Source organism: Halichoerus grypus, chromosome 14 (genome assembly GCF_964656455.1).
Source record: "Halichoerus grypus chromosome 14, mHalGry1.hap1.1, whole genome shotgun sequence".
Classification (NCBI taxonomy): domain Eukaryota; kingdom Metazoa; phylum Chordata; class Mammalia; order Carnivora; family Phocidae; genus Halichoerus; species Halichoerus grypus.
Window position 1 is genome coordinate 17,303,388 of NC_135725.1, and position 24,000 is coordinate 17,327,387.

At 45.3% G+C, this 24,000-nt stretch overlaps 1 protein-coding gene across 4 annotated transcripts in view; it reads left to right on the forward strand.

Annotated features, from left to right (window-relative positions):
- Nucleotides 1-280: 280 nt before the first annotated feature.
- The window catches only part of PCSK5 (proprotein convertase subtilisin/kexin type 5), a 456,302-nt gene continuing 432,582 nt past the window's right edge, over nucleotides 281-24,000 (forward strand). For all 4 annotated transcript variants that reach the window (XR_013443967.1, XM_078062229.1, XM_036103195.2 and 1 more), the window contains exon 1: nucleotides 281-992. Coding sequence is in view for 3 of the 4 variants with exons in the window: in XM_078062229.1 (XP_077918355.1) it covers nucleotides 801-992 (192 nt within the window). In the remaining variant the exon portion in view is untranslated. The remainder of the gene's footprint in view (nucleotides 993-24,000) is intronic.

Sequence of the window (24,000 nt, forward strand, 5' to 3'; positions counted from 1 at the left end):
TAGTCTTTCGGGAAGGGGGCGGTAAGTTGATTCGAATCCAAGGAGGAAAGGAAGAGAAGGGGGCAGAGCCGCGACGCCGGGAGCTCTGCTCCCAGCCCTTTGGAAAGACTCGCTCTTGCCGCCCGGGACCCTAGGAGGTTACAGCCCGGAGAACCCGGCGGCGCTAGGACCTGGTTGGTGCCTGGCTGCGGCCGCGCTCCGGCGGGCGGAGGAGGGAGAGGAGGAGGGGGCTGTGGGAGAGGAGGGGTGTTGGGGGGGCGGGGGGAGTCATTTATGCAGAGCAGGCGCTGCTGCCATTGCCACTCACACTCCCCGCGCGCTGCTCGGAGCCGGAGGGAGCGCAGGGAGCAAGCTAGCGAGCGCTCGGAGCCCGGGCCAGCAGAGGGGGCGCCCGGCCGCTGTCTGCACCGCCGCCTCCGCCGCGCTCCGGGGCCCGGGGAGGAGCGAGGGCGAGTCGGAGAGTCGGGAGCCGAGCCGGCGAGACGCAACTGCAGGAGGGAGCCCGCCCCACTCCGCCGCCTCCTGCGCCCGAGCCGGGGAGCCCCCGCCGATCGCCCTGCGGGCCGGAGGGCAGGGAGCACCGGTCCCCGCAGCCCCAGGGATGGTCTAGGAGCCGGCGCGAGGCTCGCCATTTGCTCCCAGCCGGGGCTCGCCGCCTCCTGCGGATCGCCCAGGGCTGCGCGCCGCGGCGGCCGGGGGGCTGCGCGCCGGGGCGGCCCAGGCCCGGAGAAGTTAGTTGTGCGCGCCGCTCGTGCGCGGAGTCAGCGAGCGAGCGAGGGAGGCAGAGAGGCGCCGGGGCCATGGGCTGGGGGAGCCGCTGCTGCTGCCCGGGACGCCTGGACCTGCTGTGCGTGCTGGCGCTGCTCGGGGGCTGCCTGCTCCCCGTGTGCCGGACGCGAGTCTACACCAACCACTGGGCGGTCAAAATCGCCGGCGGCTTCCCAGAGGCCAACCGCATCGCCAGCAAGTACGGATTCATCAACATAGGACAGGTAACGACAAGCTGGCCCAGTCCGTGGCCCTGAAGCTGCCGGGGCAGGGGGAGGCCCCCGCCACCTCGCGCTTCTTGCCCCCTCCTTGTCAACTCCCTCTCCCCTCTTCCAGATGTGCTCTTGCAGCTGTTGCCCTAACTCTTGAGCGATTTTTTCTCTCTCTTTCATACACATACACACACACACACACACACACACACACGCACACACTCCCCAAAGTTACCGGGGTTGGTTTTGTCTACTCGTGGTTTTTTTTTGTTTGTTTGTTTGTTTGTTTTGCAAGCCACGAGGGACAGGTAGGGTCTCTGGAAAAATCCGGAGTATGCATACCCCCGTGGTGGTTTCAGACCCGACCGGATCTTTTGACCTGGAAAGTCGGGGAGCACTGGTAGCCTGAGCTCTTTTGGGGGGTAGGGGAGGGTGAGGGCGCTCTTGCGGTTTCTGAGAGTCAGGGTAAGGAGAAGGCGAGGAAGGGAAAGCCTTTCCTGCTCGGACCTGAATTTAGTCCAGAAAGTAGTTTGCTCCTCTTGGGGGAGAGAACCGCTAGGCGCTGGAGGCGCGGGAGGCGCGGGGACTGGAGCTGGACGAGAGGAGGGAGGCGGAGGGACGGGAAGAGAGGGCCGGCCCCGGCGTGAGCGCAGATCTGGGGAGAGACCTCCCGGCTGCCTCGTCTCTCTCTTGGGATCCGCGTGGGGGGCTCTCGGAGCCGGGTGGAAAAAGGAGGTGGGAAACTTCCGAGCCCCGCTGACTGGGTTCTGCTCTGGGAGAACTGCAAGCCTCCCCGCGGATAGGGACGTGCGGGGCCCAGAGGCGGCGCCGTGGGGAGAGAGTTGGACCGGCAGCGGGGCGCGGGGTTTTTGCGGGGTGCCGCTCTCGGGCTTCCGGCAGAACTGCCCGGCTGGGGAACAATGAATTAAATGGTGATATGGGGATGATTGGAAGCGCAACAGATTTGGAGGTGCTTCTGAGCTAAACGGTGTTGGTTTCCTCGCTCTCCTTCCTGCAAGAAATGGGAGTGGAGAGGGTTGCGTACACGGGCCCCAGAAAGTGACCCGATCATTCCCCACCCCCCGCAACTCCGTACTCACACCCGTTTCACTCACTTCTTCAGGCCTGGCTGGAGGAGGGGGCTCTGGCCAGACCCTGGCCTGACTCTGCCGGGAGCGGGGGCGGGGGGGTGGAGAGTGGGGGGGTGGGAGGCGAGGGTGATGGGGCACCTTCGCAGCCGACCAGCTTTGGGGACTGCTCCGGATGCACGTGCCCTGCGTGCTCTGCAGGGGTGAAGGGAGAGGAAGGTGCTGCTGGTGCAGCGGGGCCAAGAGAGCACAGACGCTTTCTGATGCCATCGCGCTCCACGTCCAGGAAGGAGAGCCCCGGAGCGCTGGGACCCTCAGCTTCCTGCGGGCTGCGGCACTGGAGGGAGATAGGGAGCTCTGGGGGGTTCAAAGGAGCTGGAGCCTGAGGTTTGGGGCTTTGCGGGTCCAGAGGGAGGACGTGTCCCCGAGAAGCCAGTCCCGTGGAGGGTGAAACCAGGGTAAGGGGCAAGGTCTTTATCCACCCCCGCCACGCCCCCTACACACACACACACACACACACACACACACACACACACAGAGCAAGGTCTGCATCTAACATACACACCCAGAGCACACACACACACACACACACAGCAAGGTCTGCATCTAACATACACACCCAGAACACACACACGTGCACACACACACACACACACACACACAGAGCAAGGTCTGCATCTAACATACACACCCAGAAGGACGCAAGGGAAGCCAGCCAGATTTTGTTGCCTGAATGCCTGTCATCTTCAGGAGAGTCCCATTCTGATGGTTTGTTAGGATTCTACTAGCTTCTTATTTCATCAGAAGAAAACAGTCTCTTCCTCCTTTTACATGAGCTTAAAGTTGGGTGCTGGTGTGACCCTGAAACGTAACTGGGAACCCTAACAATGAATGTTAATAAGCTTTCTAGAGATGCATCTCTCAAGTTCAGCTAACAGGGAGCATCTCCCATATAGGAGACGTAATTGGAAAATAAGTTCTTGATCATACACGGTTTTTTTGTTTGTTCTTGTAATCTGCGAAATGACCATTTTGGGTGGCTGTTCCCTCACATTCAGCAAATTGGAAAGCCAAGACCCTGGAGAAGTTGACCCGCACAGGATCACTCAGCTAGACTAGGTGGCACAACCATGGTTCAAACCTAGGACTCTCTGGCCCCGGCCTCCTCCTGCATGAATCCCGCCTTTTAGGGTATCCCCCCATCTCATAGAAGGAAGGAGGCACAAAGTAACAGCCCCAATTCCCTGAATTCTGATTTAGTGGCTCGTAGACTGGAAGTGAACATTCAGTATTAATTCACAGATTCTTAGTTCAAACAGACCTGGACTTCTTTTTTTTTTTTTTTTTTTTTTTAAGATTTTATTTATTTATTTGACAGAGAGAGAGACACAGCGAGAGAGGGAACACAAGCAGGGGAGTGGGAGAGGGAGAAGCAGGCTTCCCATGGAGCAGGGAGCCCGATGCGGGGCTCGATCCCAGGACCTGGGATCATGACCTGAGCCGAAGGCAGACGCTTAATGACTGAGCCACCCAGGCGCCCCCAGACCTGGACTTCTTGACTCTAAGAAGCTTCATGACTCACAAGGGCAGAAATACCTGTTTCTTAACGAACTCATTAAATAGAACTTAGATATTGCAGAACCTGGCAGAGTGAGGGAGGAGATTCTGTCCCTGAGCCCACTTTGAACAAGCAGACACTGCAGGGTCCTGTGACTTCACCTGACTCTGTTTACAGGGGGCCTTCTAATGATGAGCCGTGGCTTTTCATCTAAAAAGTAACGCGAAGAAACTTTCCGTGCAGATGACCCCAAACACTATTGTGGTTTTTACAATGCCAGTGAAGAAATTTAGTGCTTTCAAAGGTTATGGAGGACCCCTTGAACTGATGCCATAACCAGTGTAAAAAAGTCAGTGAGTCTTACAGTGTGAGGTGTTTGCTCTGTAGATCAAAGGGGAGTGACCCTACGCTAAGTCTTTGGGATGGTAAATTGAGTTCACACATGCTCTGTGGATGCACTCTAAGGGCCAAACATATATCTTATTCTTCCTTTACTGCTCTGACCTTTTAACACTTAAGGCATCCTCTTGTTGTTCTTTCTTTCCATCAGTAAACCAGTCATGGTTCCATTGACTCATTTGCGAACGTCTCTTGAATATTCTCCTGGTTTTACCCATTTGAGCTTGGGGTCTCACCTCATGGGTCACAAATTGGAACTGAGATCTCTTACTGCGACTGATGTCATTCATTATCTTGGGGGTGGGTCTGACATCTTGAGTGTAATCTTTTCGGGGGGATAAGGTAGTGAATTTTTCACCACCATAAAGGTACAGCTCTGACTACTCAGAATTTCTGTGTGATGCTTTCTATAGCATCTTAGCACTGAGAACCACCAGAGGTAAAATGTCTGGCCTCGAGCTTTCTACAGAAAAAGAATAGGTGTGCCTCTCGTGTTCATGAAAAAATAGGATATGCAGGGTTACATGAGAGCAAGCGAGCAAACAGGCAAGAAGGGCATGCTTGACTTCCTGGAAGGGAAGAAGAATGAGGCTTATCTTGCTATTGGCTACAGAGATAGCATTATGTTTTGGTAGGTTTTCTGCATAATGTTAGTATTTGTGAATGGCTATGCCTTGAAAATCTGAAATGATACCATCATCAGTAGTAGTAGTTGTCGTCATGTTGGTGTGTATCACGTCTTGCTTGGTACGAGTGCCCGCTCTAGAATTCCCTGTCTTTCTTCCCCTGCAACCCCTGACTACCAGCCCTCCTAGGCTCCGGTATGCCCTGCCTGTTGGCCTCACGCAGATGGAAGGGAGGCCTTGGTGCCCCCTCCCAATCGGGTGCTCTGACTCTTTGAACTAACAGAGTAGTGGTCAGAGGGTAGCAATGACAGAAAGGAATGAAGACCTGACATCATGTTCATTGTGAACCTTTGTTTGGACTAACTCTACAAACCAGGGGGCTTAATTTCTGGTTATTTGAATTCAGGGAGAAGGTCCCTTGTGAAGGTTGTTTGCAATGTGCAAGAGCTGTATTTATCCTTCTGTGAATTGCATACAATCCTGGATCCCAGGCTGAGATTACCAGTAGCAAAAAGCTCTCCTCAAACCATGTAACTTATCTTGAGCAAGATTCCGGAAGGATAAAGCCAGATGCAAGCAATATTGGGGAAGTATTTTACCTGGAGTTCCCATTGGAAGCAGAGACTTGGAAACTCCAGGGATGCCCCTTGCAAGGTCTTTGAAAGCAGGAAAGTCAGTGAACTTAATGGAGCCCCTACTCCTCCATCTGTAAAATGATAAATCTCTAGATAATAGGCTGAGTTGACTCTGCATTGCTCAGCACATAGTTAGGCTTTCAGCGAAAGGTTTGTTGAATCTGAATCTGAAATAAGTGAGACTCAAACTTTATTTAGATAGGGAGAAAGGAAGACATTGTTTTAAATGGGAGATGCAAAATGTGAAGATCAGGAAAATAAATTTTCAATGGCCGAGTAAAAAGAGCTAAATCAGAGCTTTGTAGACAAGGAAAATGGTTTTCCATTTCAACTAACAATATAAAATACTTTAAAAATAGTTTCTGTTGGACTCTAAACAATTCTGGCTGATTTCCCTTGGTGGTGCCTTCCTCCCTGGTTGATCTTTGTTGTAGCCCATTAAATATTATAGGATAAGCTCACCAGAGATGGAAGACAGGGAAGAAAAATATCTGAAGACTGATTATTTTAGAAAGCATCTTACTGATTATTTTAGAAAGCATCTTACCATCTTACGTGAGATCATATTTGAATTTACATTTTAATTCTGAATGTAGTATGTATGAGGAAAGTTAAAAGCAGCATTTCCCAGAGATCTTTAGCAGGAAGAACTTTGTTCAGAGATCTGCCGAAGGCCTCCCACTCTGCTGATTAATTCTGACCTGCGGGTAACTTGAGATGATTGAAATGTTGATAAACAGTGGCCAGTGGGTTCTGGGCACGGATGGATGGCATTGTAAGTAGGGACGTGGCTAGCCTGCGGGGCAGAATGGGAGTGGACTGTGCTCCCCTAGTTGAATTTTTAGGCACATTGTAAATAGCAAAAGAAATTGATGTGGGAGTCCATCTGGCTTTGCATAGGACAGTTCTTCACACCCAAGAACCTCAGCGCTGACCTCCGTTAGCAGCTCTCACATGCTTCGTTCTCATGAGCAGGAGAACCTTTACTGGAAAAAAAAAAAAAGCAATTCGGAGAGCTTGGCCTGATGATACTGGATCTGTTGCATTAACCTCATAGGCCAGGAATGGCTTGCATGTGGCCATTGGGATTTTTGGGGTCTATTGGAAATGAAAAACTGCATTTTTGTGTACCCAAAGGCAGGTGAATTTGCCTTATCACTGTCTTTCATGAGCTTCTATCCAGAGGTCTTAACCTTAAAGTTCAGCCAGAGAAGCAGGGTAGCGTGCTGGGAAAATGGCCAGCGATGTATGACTCTTTGGTTAAGGGAGGGAGTCCTGACCCAGAAACATCCCCTGGGCAGGGAGGGGTATTTGTCTTGTCTGTTCTAGTGATTTGAAGCAGTGTCTGGGTTTTCCCCAAGGCTGAAGTATCTCTAGGCATCGCTGTGCCTTGGGACTTTATCGCTTGGCTAATTCAGGTGGGATGAGAAGGCTTTGGCTTCCTGGATGGGAAAAATGAATGCTTACAGACCTTCATGCATGCGAGAAGATAGTGTGCAGATATATGGACGTGTGTATATCCATATGTATATATCTGTTAATTTTTATTTTTACCAAAGTTAAATATGCATATAATGAGTGAAATTGCTCATGCAGTATTCTTCCGAGTTTCAACAGATTAGATGTCTACATCTAAAGGTAGCAAGAAAGGACAATCAGTGCCAATAAACTCTTCACTGTGGGTTAATCCCTGCAGGGAAATGAGATCAGGAAGAAAACAAGAGTGGGAGTCAGCACATTTGAGGGCTTTTTCTCTCATTAGCCAATTCAACCCTCATTGCCTCATTTTTCAAAGAGGGGACCCTAATACCTGCTCGAGCCACCTTTCGGGGTTGCTGAGAAATCAAGTGCCTAATAATGAACACGAATATATAAAGAGAATAAGACTAGGAAGCATCACATGATCTACAGGGGCTCCAAGGAGATGCAAAGGCTGCTCGAAGGAAAATAAGAGAATGCCATGGTTGAGGCATGTTTCTGTAAGTGGAGTGACTTGTGATTTTCTAGATTCTCGTGCTTGCCCCTGGGGGTCTAGTGGTGGCTGAAAGGGGATGGAGTCAGTGTCGTTCCTGATCCTCCCTTTAGAGGACAGTGATAGCTATACTTTTTCCCTGAGAGCCATGGACAGAGGGCTGGGAGAACAGACTAGAAAATCAACCAGCTAAGGTTCCCCATCTCTAGGTTGGGCAGCTTTGTTTATAAAGCATAGGCAGCATGAAGGATGCAAAAGAGTCAAAACACGGTCTTTTTTTTTTTTATTGAAGTATAAGTAACATACACTGTTATAGTAGTTTCAGATGTACAACATATTGATTCAACAATTCTATACATGACTCAGTGCTCACCCTGATAAGTGTGGCCACCAACTGTCAGCATACGACGTTGTTACAATATTACTGACTATATTCCCTATGCTATCGTTTTGCGTTTGACTCAGATGTGAGTACGCATGGAGGAGTAATGGAAAATAAAATTGAAATATAGGAATATAGGAATACAGATGGGACTCTTCTAGGTGCAGGTGTTGAAAACCCAATCTCCTACTGCTGAAATAAAACTAATAAACAATCAGATAAGGAAACAGGGACTGTTGGTTTAAACAGATCTGCATGCCTTTAGGTGTGGTTCTGAAAAACAGAAGCTGAACCCTTGGTGCAAACAGGCCTTACCTGATGTGTACTTTCTTCATGGCAAAACCTATCCTGACTTAAACTGGCACTAATTAGGGCATTAATTTTTTGTTGTTGTTGCAGAAATACATTAATGAGTTTGATTACGAGGATGGTGTCCTTGAGGCCGGTGGAGGTGTATATAATACACTCCAGTATGGGCCCTGTTGTAGTTTCTCATCTGATGAATTCTGAATTCTGAAACACTTCTAGATCCAAGAGTTTTTAAAAGGTGATTGTGAGTCCGTCCAGCTGCAAGTCCAGAGGTAGTGCTAATGTCAGGGATTTCTCTGTTTCCCTGTATGAGCTTTATTCTCACACAGGCCCTTTCCCCAAGACAGCAAAGCTCCTACGATTTTTAGTACCTCCCTTACCTGCTGTTGAAATTAACCAGTGAAAAAGACTCCAGTGACTGTCTTCCTGATAGGGTCATCTCTCTACTCATAGGCCACTGACTTTGTCCACGGGGATGGCCACATGTGGGTGAGTCACCTTGGGTCACATGTTCACCCTTGAAGTGAGGGAGATGTTGACCACTGATGGGAGGGACAGTTCCCCCAAGGGAGAAGGGGGTGCTGTAGCTGGGGAATGAGGGAAAGCAGATGCAGGACATGAAAACTTTCTCCTACAGATTGGGTTATACAAGGCTTTAAATGCTTAGGCTAGGGAGTTTCAAGTTCACCATGTAAGATAAAGAGTTATGTTGAAGTTCCCTGAGAGGAGGCAAAACCTACTGACTCAACCAACATGAGAGTCCACCAAGTAATGCATGAGACGTTCTCTGCTTTCCAGGAGGTAGGACATTTTTACTCATCACTGTCATTCAGTGCAGGACAGATAGGAATGGGGTCACAGGCTGCCCAGTATGGTTCGTCTGGGAGGAATCTGCTGGCCTCAGTGTAAGGAGCTGGAGGAGGCAGAGAGGCTCTTGTGTTGGCAAAGGTCAGTCGTAATGAAACAGAAGCTGAGACAACGGGAAGAGAACAGCTTTGGATTCTTGCAGAGGTGGATTCAGTATGGCTCGGGGACTAAGTGGAGGTGGAGGATGAGGAGGAGGGTGAAGGTGAAGGTAAGTATCAAGTTTATAGCCACGGGACCAGGAGGATGGTGGACTCATTTATGGAATCAGGGCAGTCTGCAGGAGCGCTTTGAGAACAAAAGGATAGGTTCAGGCTTCATGTTGTTGCTCCAGAGGAGGGCACGCAGATTGAATAGGATTGCTAAGGGATGTAGCATGAAGAGTGGAGGGTGGAGGGGGCTGAGGATAGGGCTTTATGGGAATCTCTCCACTTAGGGGTGAAGGGATAAAGGGACTGTTGAGGGTCACGGAGGCCCTGAAGGTAGAGCCTGGAAGCCACGGGAACGGGTGTTCCCTTTCTAGGGTGTACATGAGTGAGAAGAGCTGTAGAGAGAATCTGGCATATGAGAACTGAAACGTGGCATAAGGATTTGATGATGAAGAGGTTAACTGCAATCTTGGTGCCAGAGCTTGGTTGAATAATGAGGGGGAACTTGGGGATGTGGGACAGGAGAGGAAATGAGTACAGAAGGTTCTTATTACACATTTACCCCACCTCCTTATGTTCTTGCCCTCTGAGTCTGATGGATGCCCTGCGGTAGCTAGGATTGCAGGTCTAGAACCAAAAGGGTTTGAATCCTAACACTGCTCCTTCTGAGCTGGGGGACTGTAGGCAAGTGTCTTAAGCTCTCCATGTGAAGAAGCTCCAACAGTATTTCCCTCACAGAATCAGTGAGAGGATTAGCAATAGTGCCTGGCACGTACGACATTCTCAGTGGGTGTCCGTTATTATAGCTTGTTTTTTATTTTTAACCAAGTGATTCTCAGTTTCTATATACAGTTTCATCCTGTTGTTTGCACTTGACATTATATAGTGAGCCTTTTCCAGGGTTACTAAATAATTTTAGACAAATTTTAATGGCTGCATAATTGAAGGTATCCTACTATGTTATAATTAGTGTGACCGTACATCCTATTTTGCCTGGGATAGTCCTGGCTTATGCATTACCTCCATTAAGTATTTTTTAATATCCTCTTTTCCTTTCAGACATGTCTGAGTTTGGAAGAGAAATGATGTGGTTACCCTAATTGTATGCGTATTTGTGTGTGCGTGTGTGTGTGTGTGTGTGTGTGTGTGAGTGTGTGATTGCACATCTTTTCACTAGCTGGGAACCAGAGCCATACCTCTATCTTGTTTGTGTCCTCAGCACCTAGCACGGTGTGCACTTGGGATAGGAAGCGTTACATGGAGAGAAATAGGTTTGGAAGGCAAGAAGAGCACTCCCTGGTTCCTTGAGACTAAAGAGGAATGAAGGGTGAGTGGAGATGCAGGGGAGTTCAAGGTGAGGGGGAAAGGAACGTATGTGTCTAATAGCTCAATCTCATGAGTCACTTCTGAGGTGAAGGACACCTGCAGAGACTGGGGAGAGCTGGCTGAAATTGGTGTCCAGGCACTCCAGTGGTTTGACACGTTAAGGAAATTCTGATAAGAAGCCATAAAAAAGGATGAGATCGTGCTATTTGTGACAATGGGGATGGACGCAGAAGGGTATCATGCTAAGTGAAATCAGTCCAGCTGAGGAAGACAAATACCGTATGATTCCCTCATATATGAAATTAAAAAAAAAACAAAAAACACCAGTGAATAAACAAACAAAAAGCAGACCCAGCGCGCGAGCGACGTAGCTACACCTGTGGTGGGCACAGAATAGCATGGGGACTAGTCAGATCCCTACAGTGTGCACCTGAAACCAACGTAACGTCATGTCTCAGCTAGACTCAAATTAAAAAAAAAAAAAAATCAGTGATGAATGACTGTGAAAAGAACAGCCGAATAGCCAAATAGCAATGAGAGTATTTGCTGCTTGTACTGAGTTATCACTCAGAAAGTAGTGGTTGACTATTAATGAGGGAACAGATGAAGCCATTCGTATTGTTTTGTGCTTCTGTCACTAAGGCTCAGAAACCTGAGCTTAGAACGGGGCAAAACAGGGAGTTAGCTTTTGCCAGGGTGAGAGAGAAGGGAAGAGATGGGTGGGAAGCTGTGGGTGGGGGGAGGGGCGGAAGGGTGGGGGAGGATGACATCCAGTGACTCTTGAATAGGAGGGGGAGTACCTCTGAAAGGACACAGCACAGTGTCTAGGCTTTGAGGAGGGTAGAGGGGCCAAAATAGGCATGGTGAGTCGAAGGAATGGGGCGGGTGTAGGAGCTGTGAGTACAAAATCAAAATGGAGGGCCAGTTAGACTGCAGTAGCAGAAGTGAAAACATGGGATGGAGGCATCCCAGAGGGTGCTTGTGTGTGTTTTTGTGGGGTTTTTTTTGTTTTTTTTTTTTTTTTGGTAAGCTCCAAATTAGAGCTGTTCTGCATCATGACAAGGTTCCAGAGTAGACATGCTGGTGAGCTGATCAGGTAGAGAACTGGTGAAGGCCAGTGGGTTAGACAGAGTCAAGAGAGTGTGAGGCTGGGATATTAGAAGGCTTATCAGTTTGCATAAGATGAGGATTCCAAGTCATCGTGCCGGCACACTCACGAGGCGGGGAAACATGACGTTTGACCCACACTGCGATTCTCCTTGGATACATTTAGGTATTATGTCTCCTTTACCAATCTGTGTGCTATTATTTGCACTGGACGTCCCGTATCAACTTAAGGAATAAAAGACAGACACCTGGGTGATTGCTTTCAACTCCCAAATGTGTCTTCCTGTATTTGATTTTAAAACTGAAGATTGCATTGAACACTGACTCTAGAGGGAAGAGTGTAAACAGAGAATGTGAAACCAGAAATAATATTTAAGGGTGATTTTAAAATGGTATATACTTTGTTACATTTTATGTTTGCCTCTACCTTAAGTTGTCATGTAACCCACTTCCATTATAATAATAATTATACCTGTAATTTATTCACATGTCATGTATTCTGCCCTTTTAATTTATAGAGTATAATGAAGCTGTGTTCTGAACATGTCTTTAATTTATTCTTAGTCCAAACTTTAGTGTCCTATAGGAATAGACATATATTTTTAAATATGTGTTTTAAAAATTATTTATAGATTGCTCTCTATTTAATATATAATATTTTTAGATTGCTCTATGTATATTAGCTTAATCTTGTTTGCATTCCTATGTAATCTGATTGTTAATTTAGGGTTAACCTCACAAAGGAAGCATTAAATTTCTATTTAAATCTGTGCATTATCTAAGAGGTTAACTCTGTCTTGGGAAAATTACAGTGTGGGTCCCATACCAGCATTGGAACTGGTTAAGATTTATTAAAAGCAAGTCCTTCCCTGCTGCCTTTCTATATATATATATATATATATATATATATATATATATATATATATACACATATATGTATATATATATATATATTTTTTCCATATATATCTATATTTGTACTAAGTACCCAAAGTCTGATATTTTTGTAATAAGTACTTAAGGTCTGGTATTTCTCTACTCTGAGAAGCTCTTCCAGCTGTAAAAATATCCCGGTTCCCTCCATGTCACTGTTCCCAGGCTTGTACCTTGTTTTCACTAGTTGATGTTTCTCAACCAAAATAAAACTGGGCAGTGCTCACTAGTTTGAATGCAGTGCAGGGGGAGACCTTTCCAGGGTCTTTAATCTTGTAAGCAGATATCCAGAACTATAAGTTTAGAAGTTTACTGCATACTCAATCCTGGGCCTATTGTACTTACTTGCACTTAGCTAATACCTATTTTTTTTCCTGTGTGTGTGCAACCCCATTCATCAATTTCAGAGTTTTTCAAGAGAAAACTAAATTGTAGGCCACTTAGGATTTATTACAGCCCAGCTCCCCGCGAACCCTTTTTTCTTTGTTTCTTTTCTTTTTTCTTTTTTTTAAACTGTGGGGCATCTTTCTATTTGGTTAGTGCTCCCGAGCCAATTTGCCAAATGCTACATTCTTTGAATTATCGTAGGGTGATGTTATTGCTTCTGGGCTGGTTGGACAGTGCTCTGAGAACCAGTAACCAAACTCAAGACAGAAGACAGGTGACTTGCATTCCCCTCTAGGTCCCGCCCTGCCACTAATTTGCCACACACGTCTGAGCTGGTTGGAGACTTTCTCTGTCTTTAAAGGGTTGGTTTTATTCATGGCTTTATTTAAAAAATAGTTATTGAAGGACACGACTGAGAAAGTGAAAAGGCAAACCACCCAATGGGAGAAAATATTTGCAAACCATACTTGATAAGAGAGTTAGATCCAGAAGATGCACTCAGTGGACAAATAGCCCAATTAAAAATAGGCATAAAGGATCTGAATGGACATTTCTTCCAAGAAGATATATAAATGGGCAATAAGCACCTAAAGCTCTGTATAACATCAGGGAAATAAATGCCAATCAAAACCACAGTGAGATACTAGGTCACACTCACTTGGATGGCTGTAATCAAAAAGACAGATAATCATGAGTGTGGGCAAGGAGGTGAAGCCATTGGAACCCTCATACATTGCCGGTAGAATCGTAAAATGGTACAATCACTGTTGGAAAACACTCTAGCAGTTCCTCAAAATGTCAAACATAGAGTTACCATATGACCCAGCAATTCCACTCCTAGCTTTGTACCCAAAAGAAGTGAAAACCTTTGTTCACACAAAAACTCCAAAAAGTGGAAACAACCCAAATTCTCTCAACTGATGAATTGATAAACAAAATAAACAATTTTATTTTGCAATAAAAATGAATGAGGTGCTGATCCATGCTATAATATGGGTGAACCTTGAAAACACTATGCTAAGTGAAAAGAGCCGGTCATAAAAGGCCACAGATAGTATGGTTCTGTTTTTATGAAATGTCCCGAATGGGCAAATCCAGAGAGATGGAAGGTAGATTAGTCACATCGGGCTGGAAGGGTTGACAGGAATAGGGTAAGGGGTATGGGTTTCTTTTGGGGGTGAGAAAAAAATGTTCTAAAATGAATTGTGGTCATTTTCACACAACTCTGTGGAAATATAAAAACATTTATATTTAAATGTTTAAACTATTTAAATAGTTTATTTTAAATAGGTGAAATGTATAGTATGGGAAGTAGGTCTCAATTCAGCTGTTAAAAATAGTCACAGAGTACATATTGTTCATCATCCATTCTAATAGGCACGGTGCTACTGTATTTGTCATGGATAATATCTGCTCACATGGAGCTTATAGGACAGTGGGAGGAGACAAGCTTTAAGCCAGTAATGAAATGAATAGAATAATATCAATCATGATAAGTGTTGTTGGAAAGCAAAACACAATGGTAGGGGTGGTGAGGCGTTCTATAGACCGGGCTGGTCAGGGAGGCTCACTGAGGAGGAAACACTTGAGGCAGAGACCTGAATATTAAGAAGGAGCCAACTACATGGAGGTCTGGGTTGGGGGTCATGTCCATGCAGAGGAGACAGCCAGGGCCAATGCTCCTGAGGAACAGAAAGCTGCTGGTGTCAATGGTCTAGTTAAAGTGGTTGAGCTTGAGGTTAGAGAGAACGATCTTAAAGCTTATTTTGGTGCTGCCATGTCCCCGTTGAGAAGCCACCAATAGCTCCCATTTCCTACTGTGTTCACACAGATTTCTTCTCTGGGCTTTTAAAGGCCTCTACCCACTTTCCCTGAGATACTTTTTCTATCATCTTTCCTGTTCTGTCCCTTAACACAGACAAACTGGACTTCCCATTGTTCCCCAGGTATTATGCTCAGTGCTTTCCTGTTTCTGTGCCGATCTTTCCACTTGGAATATTCACCTGAACTCCTTGCTGTTCTGGAAATCCTAGCTCCTCTTCTTCTTCTTCTTTAAGATTTTATTTATTTATTTGTCAGAGAGAGAGAGAGAAAGCAAACACAAATAGGCAAAGCAGCTGGGAGAGGGAGAAGCAGAATCCCCGCTGAGCAGAGAGCCCGATGCGGGACTCGATCCCAGGACCTGGGATCGCAACCTGAGCCAAAGGCAGACGCTTAACCAACTGAGCCACCCAGGTGCCCCACCCAGGTGCCCCAGGCCCAGTTGAAGGCACATCTCGGTGTCACCTCTTTGCTATGCCTTGCTCTGAAAGTATAGGTAAAATGTAGATATAGTTTGCCCAAAATTCTCTTAGGAAATTTAGTTAGTTTTTCTTTTTTTTTTTCTTCCCTCTCCTTTGGGAGATTTAATTATTATTCTGTAGCATCTCAGATGGCCTCATTCTATATAAATAATCATTAAATATCAGTTGAATCCTGAAGTATTTTATAGACATGCAATGTATATAAAGAGAAAAGTCTAAGCACTGGAGAAAAATTACAAAAGAATTCTATCCAGTCAATAAAGATGGCTAACAGTGTATGGTATATTCTATAAAGGAGTATGTATGGGTAAAGAGCAGTGATCTAGAATTGATGAGTCATTTGAGTGTGGATTCTAAAGTCCCAGGCTTCCTGGGAACTAGCCTAACCCTTATCTTTAAGGGTTTCAGACCTTGGCATCACCAGCCAGGTCATTCCTTCTGACTTTGACTTCCATGCAAATTCTTGGTGTGAGAGTCACAGAGTACACAGTGTGACTTTGTCCACGCAGAGCTAAGTCTCAGGTCATCCTACGACCACTTCTCATGGAACCCAGGGAACCTCAAGGACCCCGCCACCTGTGCTCATCTTCCTGGGGGGGGGGGCGGTCAGTGGAAGTCCTGTGTCTGTTGGAGCAGTGAGAACAGCGCAGAAAGTTCCCTCAGTGAAAAAATGGGTCAGTTGTTAAGAGTTGTTTTCAGATCGCAGGCAAATTTTACTGTTTGTGTGGAATCAGCGGGCCGTAGCAAAAATAAGCAGGTTTGGTGCTTATGAACATCCTAAAACTCAGGATAATGGAAGCAGTAGAATCTTGTGATGGTCAAAGGCTCGTGGCAGGGTTCACCTGGATTGGCCATTTTGAAGGACTGAAACGCAGGAGTTAAATTGGCACGAAAGGAGAGATTGCAGGCTCTGGGACGAACAGACATAAAATTAAGCCCTTCGGCTTAGTCCTTAAGGAGTGGCTTCAGAAATATCCTTGGAGATAGGAAGTAAACTCAAGACAAATAGAGCAAATGTCCATTGGGAATTAACTCCATTATAAAAGGAATGCTCTCTTGTTTGGGTGACATGGACAGAAGCCAGTCTCTCAATCGAGATGGGTCTCCCTATCTGACCTTTTCACTTTGATCAGATCTAAGCCTCAAATGACCAGTCCTTCAGACCTAGGCAGAGGGAAAGGTGAGTTGTATTTTCTGGGTCAGATGAAAGGGAAATGGGAAAGTGCGGTGTTCTCAAGCTGTATACAGTTCTAGGGTAGCACTCTTCTCTCCTCTCAATTGGGATGGTCTTCTGTAGCTAAAGCCCTTGTTACTTCTTGTTTGGACTATTGCACCAGTCCTACCCTGCCCCCATTGTCTTCTCCTTCAAAGCTGGCCACATTTTCTCAGCACCCAATCTGGTCAAAAAGACTACTTCTTCCTCTTCTTCTTCTTCTTCCTTCTCCTCCTCCCCTATTCGAAACATAATTCAACCTAAACACTTTGCCGTTCTCTGCACATGAACTGCCGTGCCCTACTTTTCTGCCCCGACTCATGTCGTTCCTGCTGCCTGGACACCCTCATGTGCAGGGCTCGTTCTGCAAAGCCCTTCTCAGATGGTATCTCCTAGAGTTAAACTGCCTGTGGCAAAAACCTCCTTCCTTTAAACTCTCATTGAAATTTGTGTGCTGCTTTTCCCTGGCATTTGACATATTTAGATTGTGTTCAGTGTATGTATGTGTGTGCGTGTGTGCACGTGCTAGATAGCCATCTCCTTAAAGACAGGATTTTTTTTCTGGTTCATCTTTGTTTTGCATATGGCGCCTAGAAGAGTGCACGCTACCGTTAAAACACCCTTAGAAAAATATTCTGAAATGGATAAATGGCTGTGAGTAAATAAAGTTGGAGGATAAATCAAAACTGCAGCAGACATGAGTATGTTCCACTGAATATTTCTGGCTCTCCTCCTAGCTGTGTGATAGGATTGTACTTCCCTATTTTTGGTGTCAAGGGGGGCGGGGCATGTAACCTCCATCAGCCAACATCGAAATGTTGAAAATGTGAGCAGAAGTGACATGTGTCCCTTCTTCAACAGCGTGTGTGTGATTTGCTGTGATCTGCAAAGCTCCAGGTGGTGGATGCACCATTAGCCAGGGGCCTTATGGGATCTGATGAACAGCACTTCCAGCCAGAGCATGATGGACATGTAATATGAACTAGAACCAAGACTTTGTTGTTTTAAGTCACTGAGATGCATGGGTTCATTTGTTCCCTGCCGTGGAACCTTGCCCATTCCAACTAAGGCAAAAATACAACAGCTTTTCTCCTTAGCCTTGCACACAGCATAGGCTAATGTATGTGATGGAAGGAGGAAAAAAGATAAAGTGATACTCTGGATAAGAACCCTGTGACTTACTAGGAAGACCTCAGTGGTCTCGTCTACATTTTCTTCATTATGCAAGTGATAATTAGATGGGTTCAAAAAAAAAAAAAGTCAGAAGCCAGCTATTAGGCATTTCCAAATGTATGTCTTTCCAAATGTATGTATGTGGTTCTGTTGCTTAGAGATTTGCATTTCCTGAAGGAAACCCTAAAGGTACCAGAGCTTGATTGCCCCAAGTTGCTTCTGTCTGGCCTCGCCAGGTCTCTGGATGAAACTCGTTCTGTGGGTTCAGATGTCCCTGTTCAGGACCTGGAAGCCTCTTTTAGAAAATGGAAGGTTTGGTCTTTTCCAAGAAGATAGAAACTTAGCGTATTGCAGTTTGTCTTTTATCTTTCCCCGTGAAATGAAAACAACGTGCTACCTTTGTACCTCGAATGATTGTTTAATAGGGAACGTGCTTTCTGCTGGCCAATTGAGCTTGCTTCTGCCTTCTCGGAGGGCCACACTGTGCTCTCAGAATTATGACGCCCACTGCTGCCGAGTCCACTTAAATTTGCCACCCCGTTCCTCTGGCCGGGATGCCTTAGTTGTTAGAGAACTGGCTTCCCATACGTGGGATCTGTGCGCTTACTGATTTATGGGATGTGGACACAGCGGGGAACATCTGAGATTTAAAATGTTATGGCCTGAATTTTCCAACTGTTGAAACGAATCCAAAGCAGCAGATTTTTCTTCTTTGGCAAGACAGAATTGAAGCAACATGCAGTGATTTGGTTAGCTGATTTGCGAGCTGTTAAAAATCAGAATAACTTACAACGAGGAGAGTAAGTGCTGCATAATGTGAAAAATATTCTAAAGGTCACATGGTTGTGCGGTCTCAGACAAATTAAGCACCATGACACTAGAACTATCTTGAATAAATTTGAAATGCTGCATGTGAACATGTGAAAATTTTTTTTTTTAATTTTTGCTCAAATAGTCTGTTACTAAAGTAGTCAGAATCTTACTTAGTTCATGCCACCTCAGAAGAGACCAAGGTTGTCATGAACCCAGAAGGTCCTTCTTCTCCTGCCTTCTAATCTCTCAGCAATGGAAGCCATCCCGGACATTTAATTCCTTCACTTGTCATTGTTCCCTTTGCCATCAGTCTGTCTTTTGACATTCACTGCAAATATTTCAGAATATCCTCACTATGCTAAGTACTCTGCTAAGCCTTGGAGATGCAGCTGGGCACAAAAATCTCTACTTCTGGGAATTTAAATACTCCTAGGAGGAGTGTACCGGCATGCTTCGAAACAAATCACCCCAAACCCAGTGGCTCAGAACAAATACTCATTATTGCTGGGAGGCTGTGAATGGACCAGTAGGTTCTTCAGGCAACTGGTGGGTCAGCCAGGGCCCCGTTTGTCTTGGATGCCTTCACTCATGTTCCTAGCGGCTGGTGCTGGCTGCTGGCTTGGATTGTGGGGTGACTGGCCGTGTGCCTCCCATTATCCATCCCAGGCTGGCTTGGGCTGCTTCTTGCGATCGGGACAAGTAGGTACCCCAGCAGCCAGAGAGAGGAATCCTTACAGCATGAGCCCTTTGCAAATTTCTGCCTGTCTCTTCTGTACTACCATTCCCAAGGTCAAAACAAGCCACGTGACCAAGCCCAGCTTCAAGAGGTGGAGACATAAACTTCACTCCTTCATAGGAAGAGATGCAAAGAATGTGGCCATATTTTGCAATCTACCCCAGGGAGATTGTTGATAAGCAGTTGAAAAGAAAAGCACAAGTATGTCTGTTGGCAGCAAGTGCTGTGGACAGAAAGCAGGAAAGGGGGAATGTCTGCCCATGGCTAGGGAAGTTTTCATGGAGAAGGTGACATGAGTAAAGAGCTGGAGAAGGTGAGGTGAAGAAATGAGCCTTACACATATCTGGGGGAAACCCATTCTGGTAGAGGACCCAGCCAGTGCAAAGGCCCTGGACAGGAGAGAGCCTGATACGTTGAAGGAAGAGTAGGAAGACCAATGATGCGGAGTCGGGTAGCAGATGGGCTGGGGAGATCGATCCTATAGATTGGTGCTTCTCACATTTTAATGTGCATGGAAGTCTCTTGGGGATCTTGTTAAAATGCAGATTCTGATTTAGTAAGTCCAGGATGGGCACCGAGGTTCTGTAGTTCTAATAAGCTCTTGTGGTTCTTACGCGCTGCTGCCACTGGCCCGAGGACCACACTTTGAGCGAACCTGCAGGTCTTTGCGGGCCAAGCAAAGTAAGCAGATTTTCTCTGAGGGGATAGGAAGGCCGTCGGACAGTTTCTGGCAGAGCTGTGACCTGTTCTCTACTACGTGATAAGAGAAGGAAATGTTTACATACGTACCGTGCTAGGAGATGGAGACATCATGCAGCCCAATGCGGAGGAGAATGTTGTCTGAATTTAGCTTGCCATAGCTTCAATCATCTGAATGTCCTTCCCTCTCCAGGGCTGTGTCCTTACACTCTGTTGGTAAGTAAGCAAGAGATCTATCTCTGGACACCTCTTACCCTATCCCACTCCCATCCCAGATCTGTTCTAGAACAAACTGGCTCTGTTTCCTTACAGTCACCCAAATCCTGATTACTGGAGCCGTTCTTACTTGGCCCTTTCTTTTCCTGATCCTCAGCCCTCTTGACTCAGTGGTTCTCATTCCCTGGCTACACATTCTAGTCACCTGGGAGCCTTTACTGATCTTTAACTGGCCTTAGGTGGGGTCTGGGCATCAATATTCTTCAATATGCAGTCAGGGTTGAGAACAACTGTGCTCTGTTCTTCCTGGGCGCCTGATATGTTGGTAGATTCCCCCAGAGCTCACTCAGAGCTTCTCTTTCCCTGAGGGATCCATTCTCTACCTGCCCCTCCGCCCAACTCTGGCCTCAGCCTTCTCTGTTTTCATTTCCATCAGAACATGTGAATCATTAGCTCATTTTCAGCCCCGTTGCATTTTGATGATTCCAGCCTCACTAGTCAGATTTTGCTAAATTTCAATGTATGTGTTCGGAGAGGGGGATGATCTTTGTATAGATACACATATACATAGCTTCCACATAGAGTGTCCATATTTGTGCTTTTTTTGGTGTAATGGATATCGAAAGGCAATGGGCACATAACAGACCTTTAAGTGAACTCTAGGATCTTACCCAAGGGACAGGATCCCAGGAACATGGGCTGGAAGATCATTTGGCTCCAGGTTTGATATTTACAGAACAACTCCCAATGAGCTTATACATACAGTTTTGTGCTCCGGTTGAATTGAAATACAATGTCCGTTTGAAAACTTCCATCCCTTGTCTCATTACTACACTGTTTATAGTAAGTACACTACAAATGAATGTGCATTGAACATTCTGAAACTATCCAATGAATAGCATAGTATAGTATTTTTGTATTAAATAAATATGGTACACATTTTAGCATTTCTTTATTTTTTAGTACAACAGGAAGCTCAAAATATGGAAATGGCCTGGGATCTGTCTCAGCCTTTGAGAGAGGTCCTTCTGAAACCCTATGGGATTCCTGAGAATGTTTTTTTTTTTAACTTTGAAATCGGCCAATAGGTATATATGTCTTATTTGAAGGTCCTGCTTGTTCTTTAATGACTTTGTTTTCTAATCAGAGTAGGAAATAGAGAAAAATGAAAGGCTGTGCAAAATATTATCTGTAAATTGTATCACAAATTCGCTGTATCATCATGTACCCGGAATGACTTGTCTGTGCACCATTAACTTGTAACAGATTTAAACTAATTATTAACTCAACCAGATGGGTTTACTTCAGTGTTATCATAAAGGACTTTGTGATGAGAGAGGATGGTAAGGTTCCATAAAATTTATTGCTTGGATCTTGCTGGATCCAGCATTCCACTAAGGCATTGCCTTTGTCCCCACATTACCATATTGTATTTGGTTATTCCTTGTAGTTGGGAAGAAAGTGTGAGGGGGGGGGACATAGGGGGCGTATTAATCAATGGTAATTTGTTTCTCTTGAAGGAAATGCCACTTCCAACATTCTTTGGCTTGAGAGGGGTCCTAATAATGTCCCCTAAGCTGTGAATGCCCCTTAGATAGTTAGAACCATTGGGTTGTAGAGTTGTGGGCAATGGTGTCACCTCGCATCACCTCCCTCCCCCCCTTTATAAAGATGAAAGAAACTGAGGCCCAAGAAGAAGAGGCATGGATAAAGCACTGGACCAGGTATTCAGCAGACCTGAGTTCCAGCATCTTCAAGCTCCAATTATAAAAGTGACCCCATGAGAGTTCCTTAATAATGTAGAGAAGCTTTTCTAGTCATCTTGATCTTTTGTAGGATGTCTACACATTTCTTTAATGATGATTGCTAATAATGTTTGTATTTTTCAGGGACTGTGCATCTTTAGGAGATAGGCATATGGAAAAATTTTGTTAAGGGAGTTTGAATATATAGGTATGTGGTGTATGAACAAATAAGCCGATTTGGGGGGCACTCTTCTTTTTCTCTAGTTCTGTGAAAATCTGACTATTCAACCCTTTTTATTAAACTACCTTGAAGGGAAATGTTGGATATTTTTTCCTGCTGTTGATACAGCAAAATGTCAATTTTACCATTGTGGCTGTTGAGTAGGAAGGGAAATGATTGATCTAATGGCTAAAGCATGAACATTTTGGTGGGTCCCTGGAACCAGAGAACCCTTTGCTGAGGAAAGTCAGAAGGCTCATTTGGGGAATGGTACGTGTAGTAATCACTTTTGCAAGTAGGAATATGGCCAGGTTATGGGGGTGCTGTTAACCCATGCCTGCCAGCTAAACTCCGAGTTCCTTGGCTGATCCTGACTGCATTATGGGATTTTGTTAAACTGTGCAATGAGGGGTGAGTTGCTGCATCCATCGCGTTGAGCATATAAGTTCCTTTTATAGATCTCTGGAAGTTATGCAGTAACAAAAACAACAGAATAGAGACATACCAGCATATCTACTGCAGCCATGGTAAGAATTGAAATTAACACGATACATTTGAAATGGGAGTAAATGCTTGTGGCCTCCCAGACCATTCTCCACCCTGGGTCTTTATCACTTTAGTTTATTGGGGCTTTAAACCTATTTCACAACTTAGCTACAGAATGTTGGCATGTTTGAACTAAGAGGGAGGAAAACCGTGAAGCCCTCTTCTTCTAAATTGCCTGCATCTGTTTGAGCTATACAAATGTAGCAATCAGACAGGATCCAGTGTTTGGAATATTAAAATAATTCATGGATTAATTTTCAGTCCCATGGTAGCCTCAGAGAGAAGGTAAATATATATCAAATACACTTTTTCTTCATTTATCTATCTATGAGGTATTTGTCCAGATAAGTGTATGTCTTCAGTTCCTGCAAAAATCTGTAAACATTGCAATGATTCTCTCGGCAAAACACTATATTGGGTTTATCTTTTATGTCAACAGTAAGTACTTAGGAATGATAGAAGAGAGAGAACTTAAAACTCAATCTACTGCACCGAGTACATTTTCTTAAACATCACTTCTAACTTTCTATTTTATGGATACAAACATTTACTTGGTAGGCATAATGGTTACTTAAACTCTCTTTTTGGGTTTATTTGACATATATTTAAGACCCAGCAGGCTGCTGAGATAAAGGTCAATGGGTGTTTTACGGTAAGAAAAAAAATTAAAAGCTTGGCACTTTAGCCAGGCTCAGGAATTGTTGAGATAAAGATATTAATCCTAAAGTTAATCAGATTGGAGTTGAACCTTTAATGAAAATTGAAAATATGACTCCCAGCACCAATTATGATATTCTTTAGGCTACTTAGGTTTGGTATAGGATAGTGAAAATGGCACTGAGCTTGGTGTCAGAAAAATCGGGTTTCCGTCACAAAAGGTTGGGTAAATCCCCGAAGTTAGCTGGGCCTCAGTTTTATTATTTGGAAAATCAGGACAGTAATTCTTTTTTTTTTTTTTTTTTTTAAAGATTTTATTTATTTATTTGAGACAGAGAGAATGAGAGAGAGAGAGAGAGCACATGAGAGGGGGGAGGGTCAGAGGGAGAAGCAGGCTCCTCGCCGAGCAGGGAGCCCGATGCGGGACTCGATCCAGGGACTCCAGGATCATGACCTGAGCTGAAGGCAGTCGCTTAACCAACTGAGCCACCCAGGCGCCCAGGACAGTAATTCTTATTTCACGGTATTCATTCACTCACTCATTCATTTTATAAGTGCTTATTGGGCCCACTGTGTGCCAAGCACTATGATGGGTGTGGGCAATATTGCGATATTTTAAAAGTTAGTGAAGAAATAAACAACTTGACCAGAGAGAGAGCAACTGGGAAAGTCACTTAGTAGGGAGCTCAGAGAAGACTTTTTCTGATGAAGTGATGTTGGAGCTAAGATCTAAAAGAAAAGGATTAGGCAATAGGAGATTGGAAAAAAGGGAATCCCAGGCAGATGGGATAGCAAGTGCAAATATCCTGAGGCTAGGTGGAAGGCCAGTGAATGAGGAAGAGGTGTTAGGAAACGGTGCTAGAAAGGTAGACAGGAGGCAGATCTGATAGCTCCTCATGGGCCAAACAAAGACATTTTTGATTTTACTATGAAATTAACAAGAAGTAACTGGCCAGTTTTACCA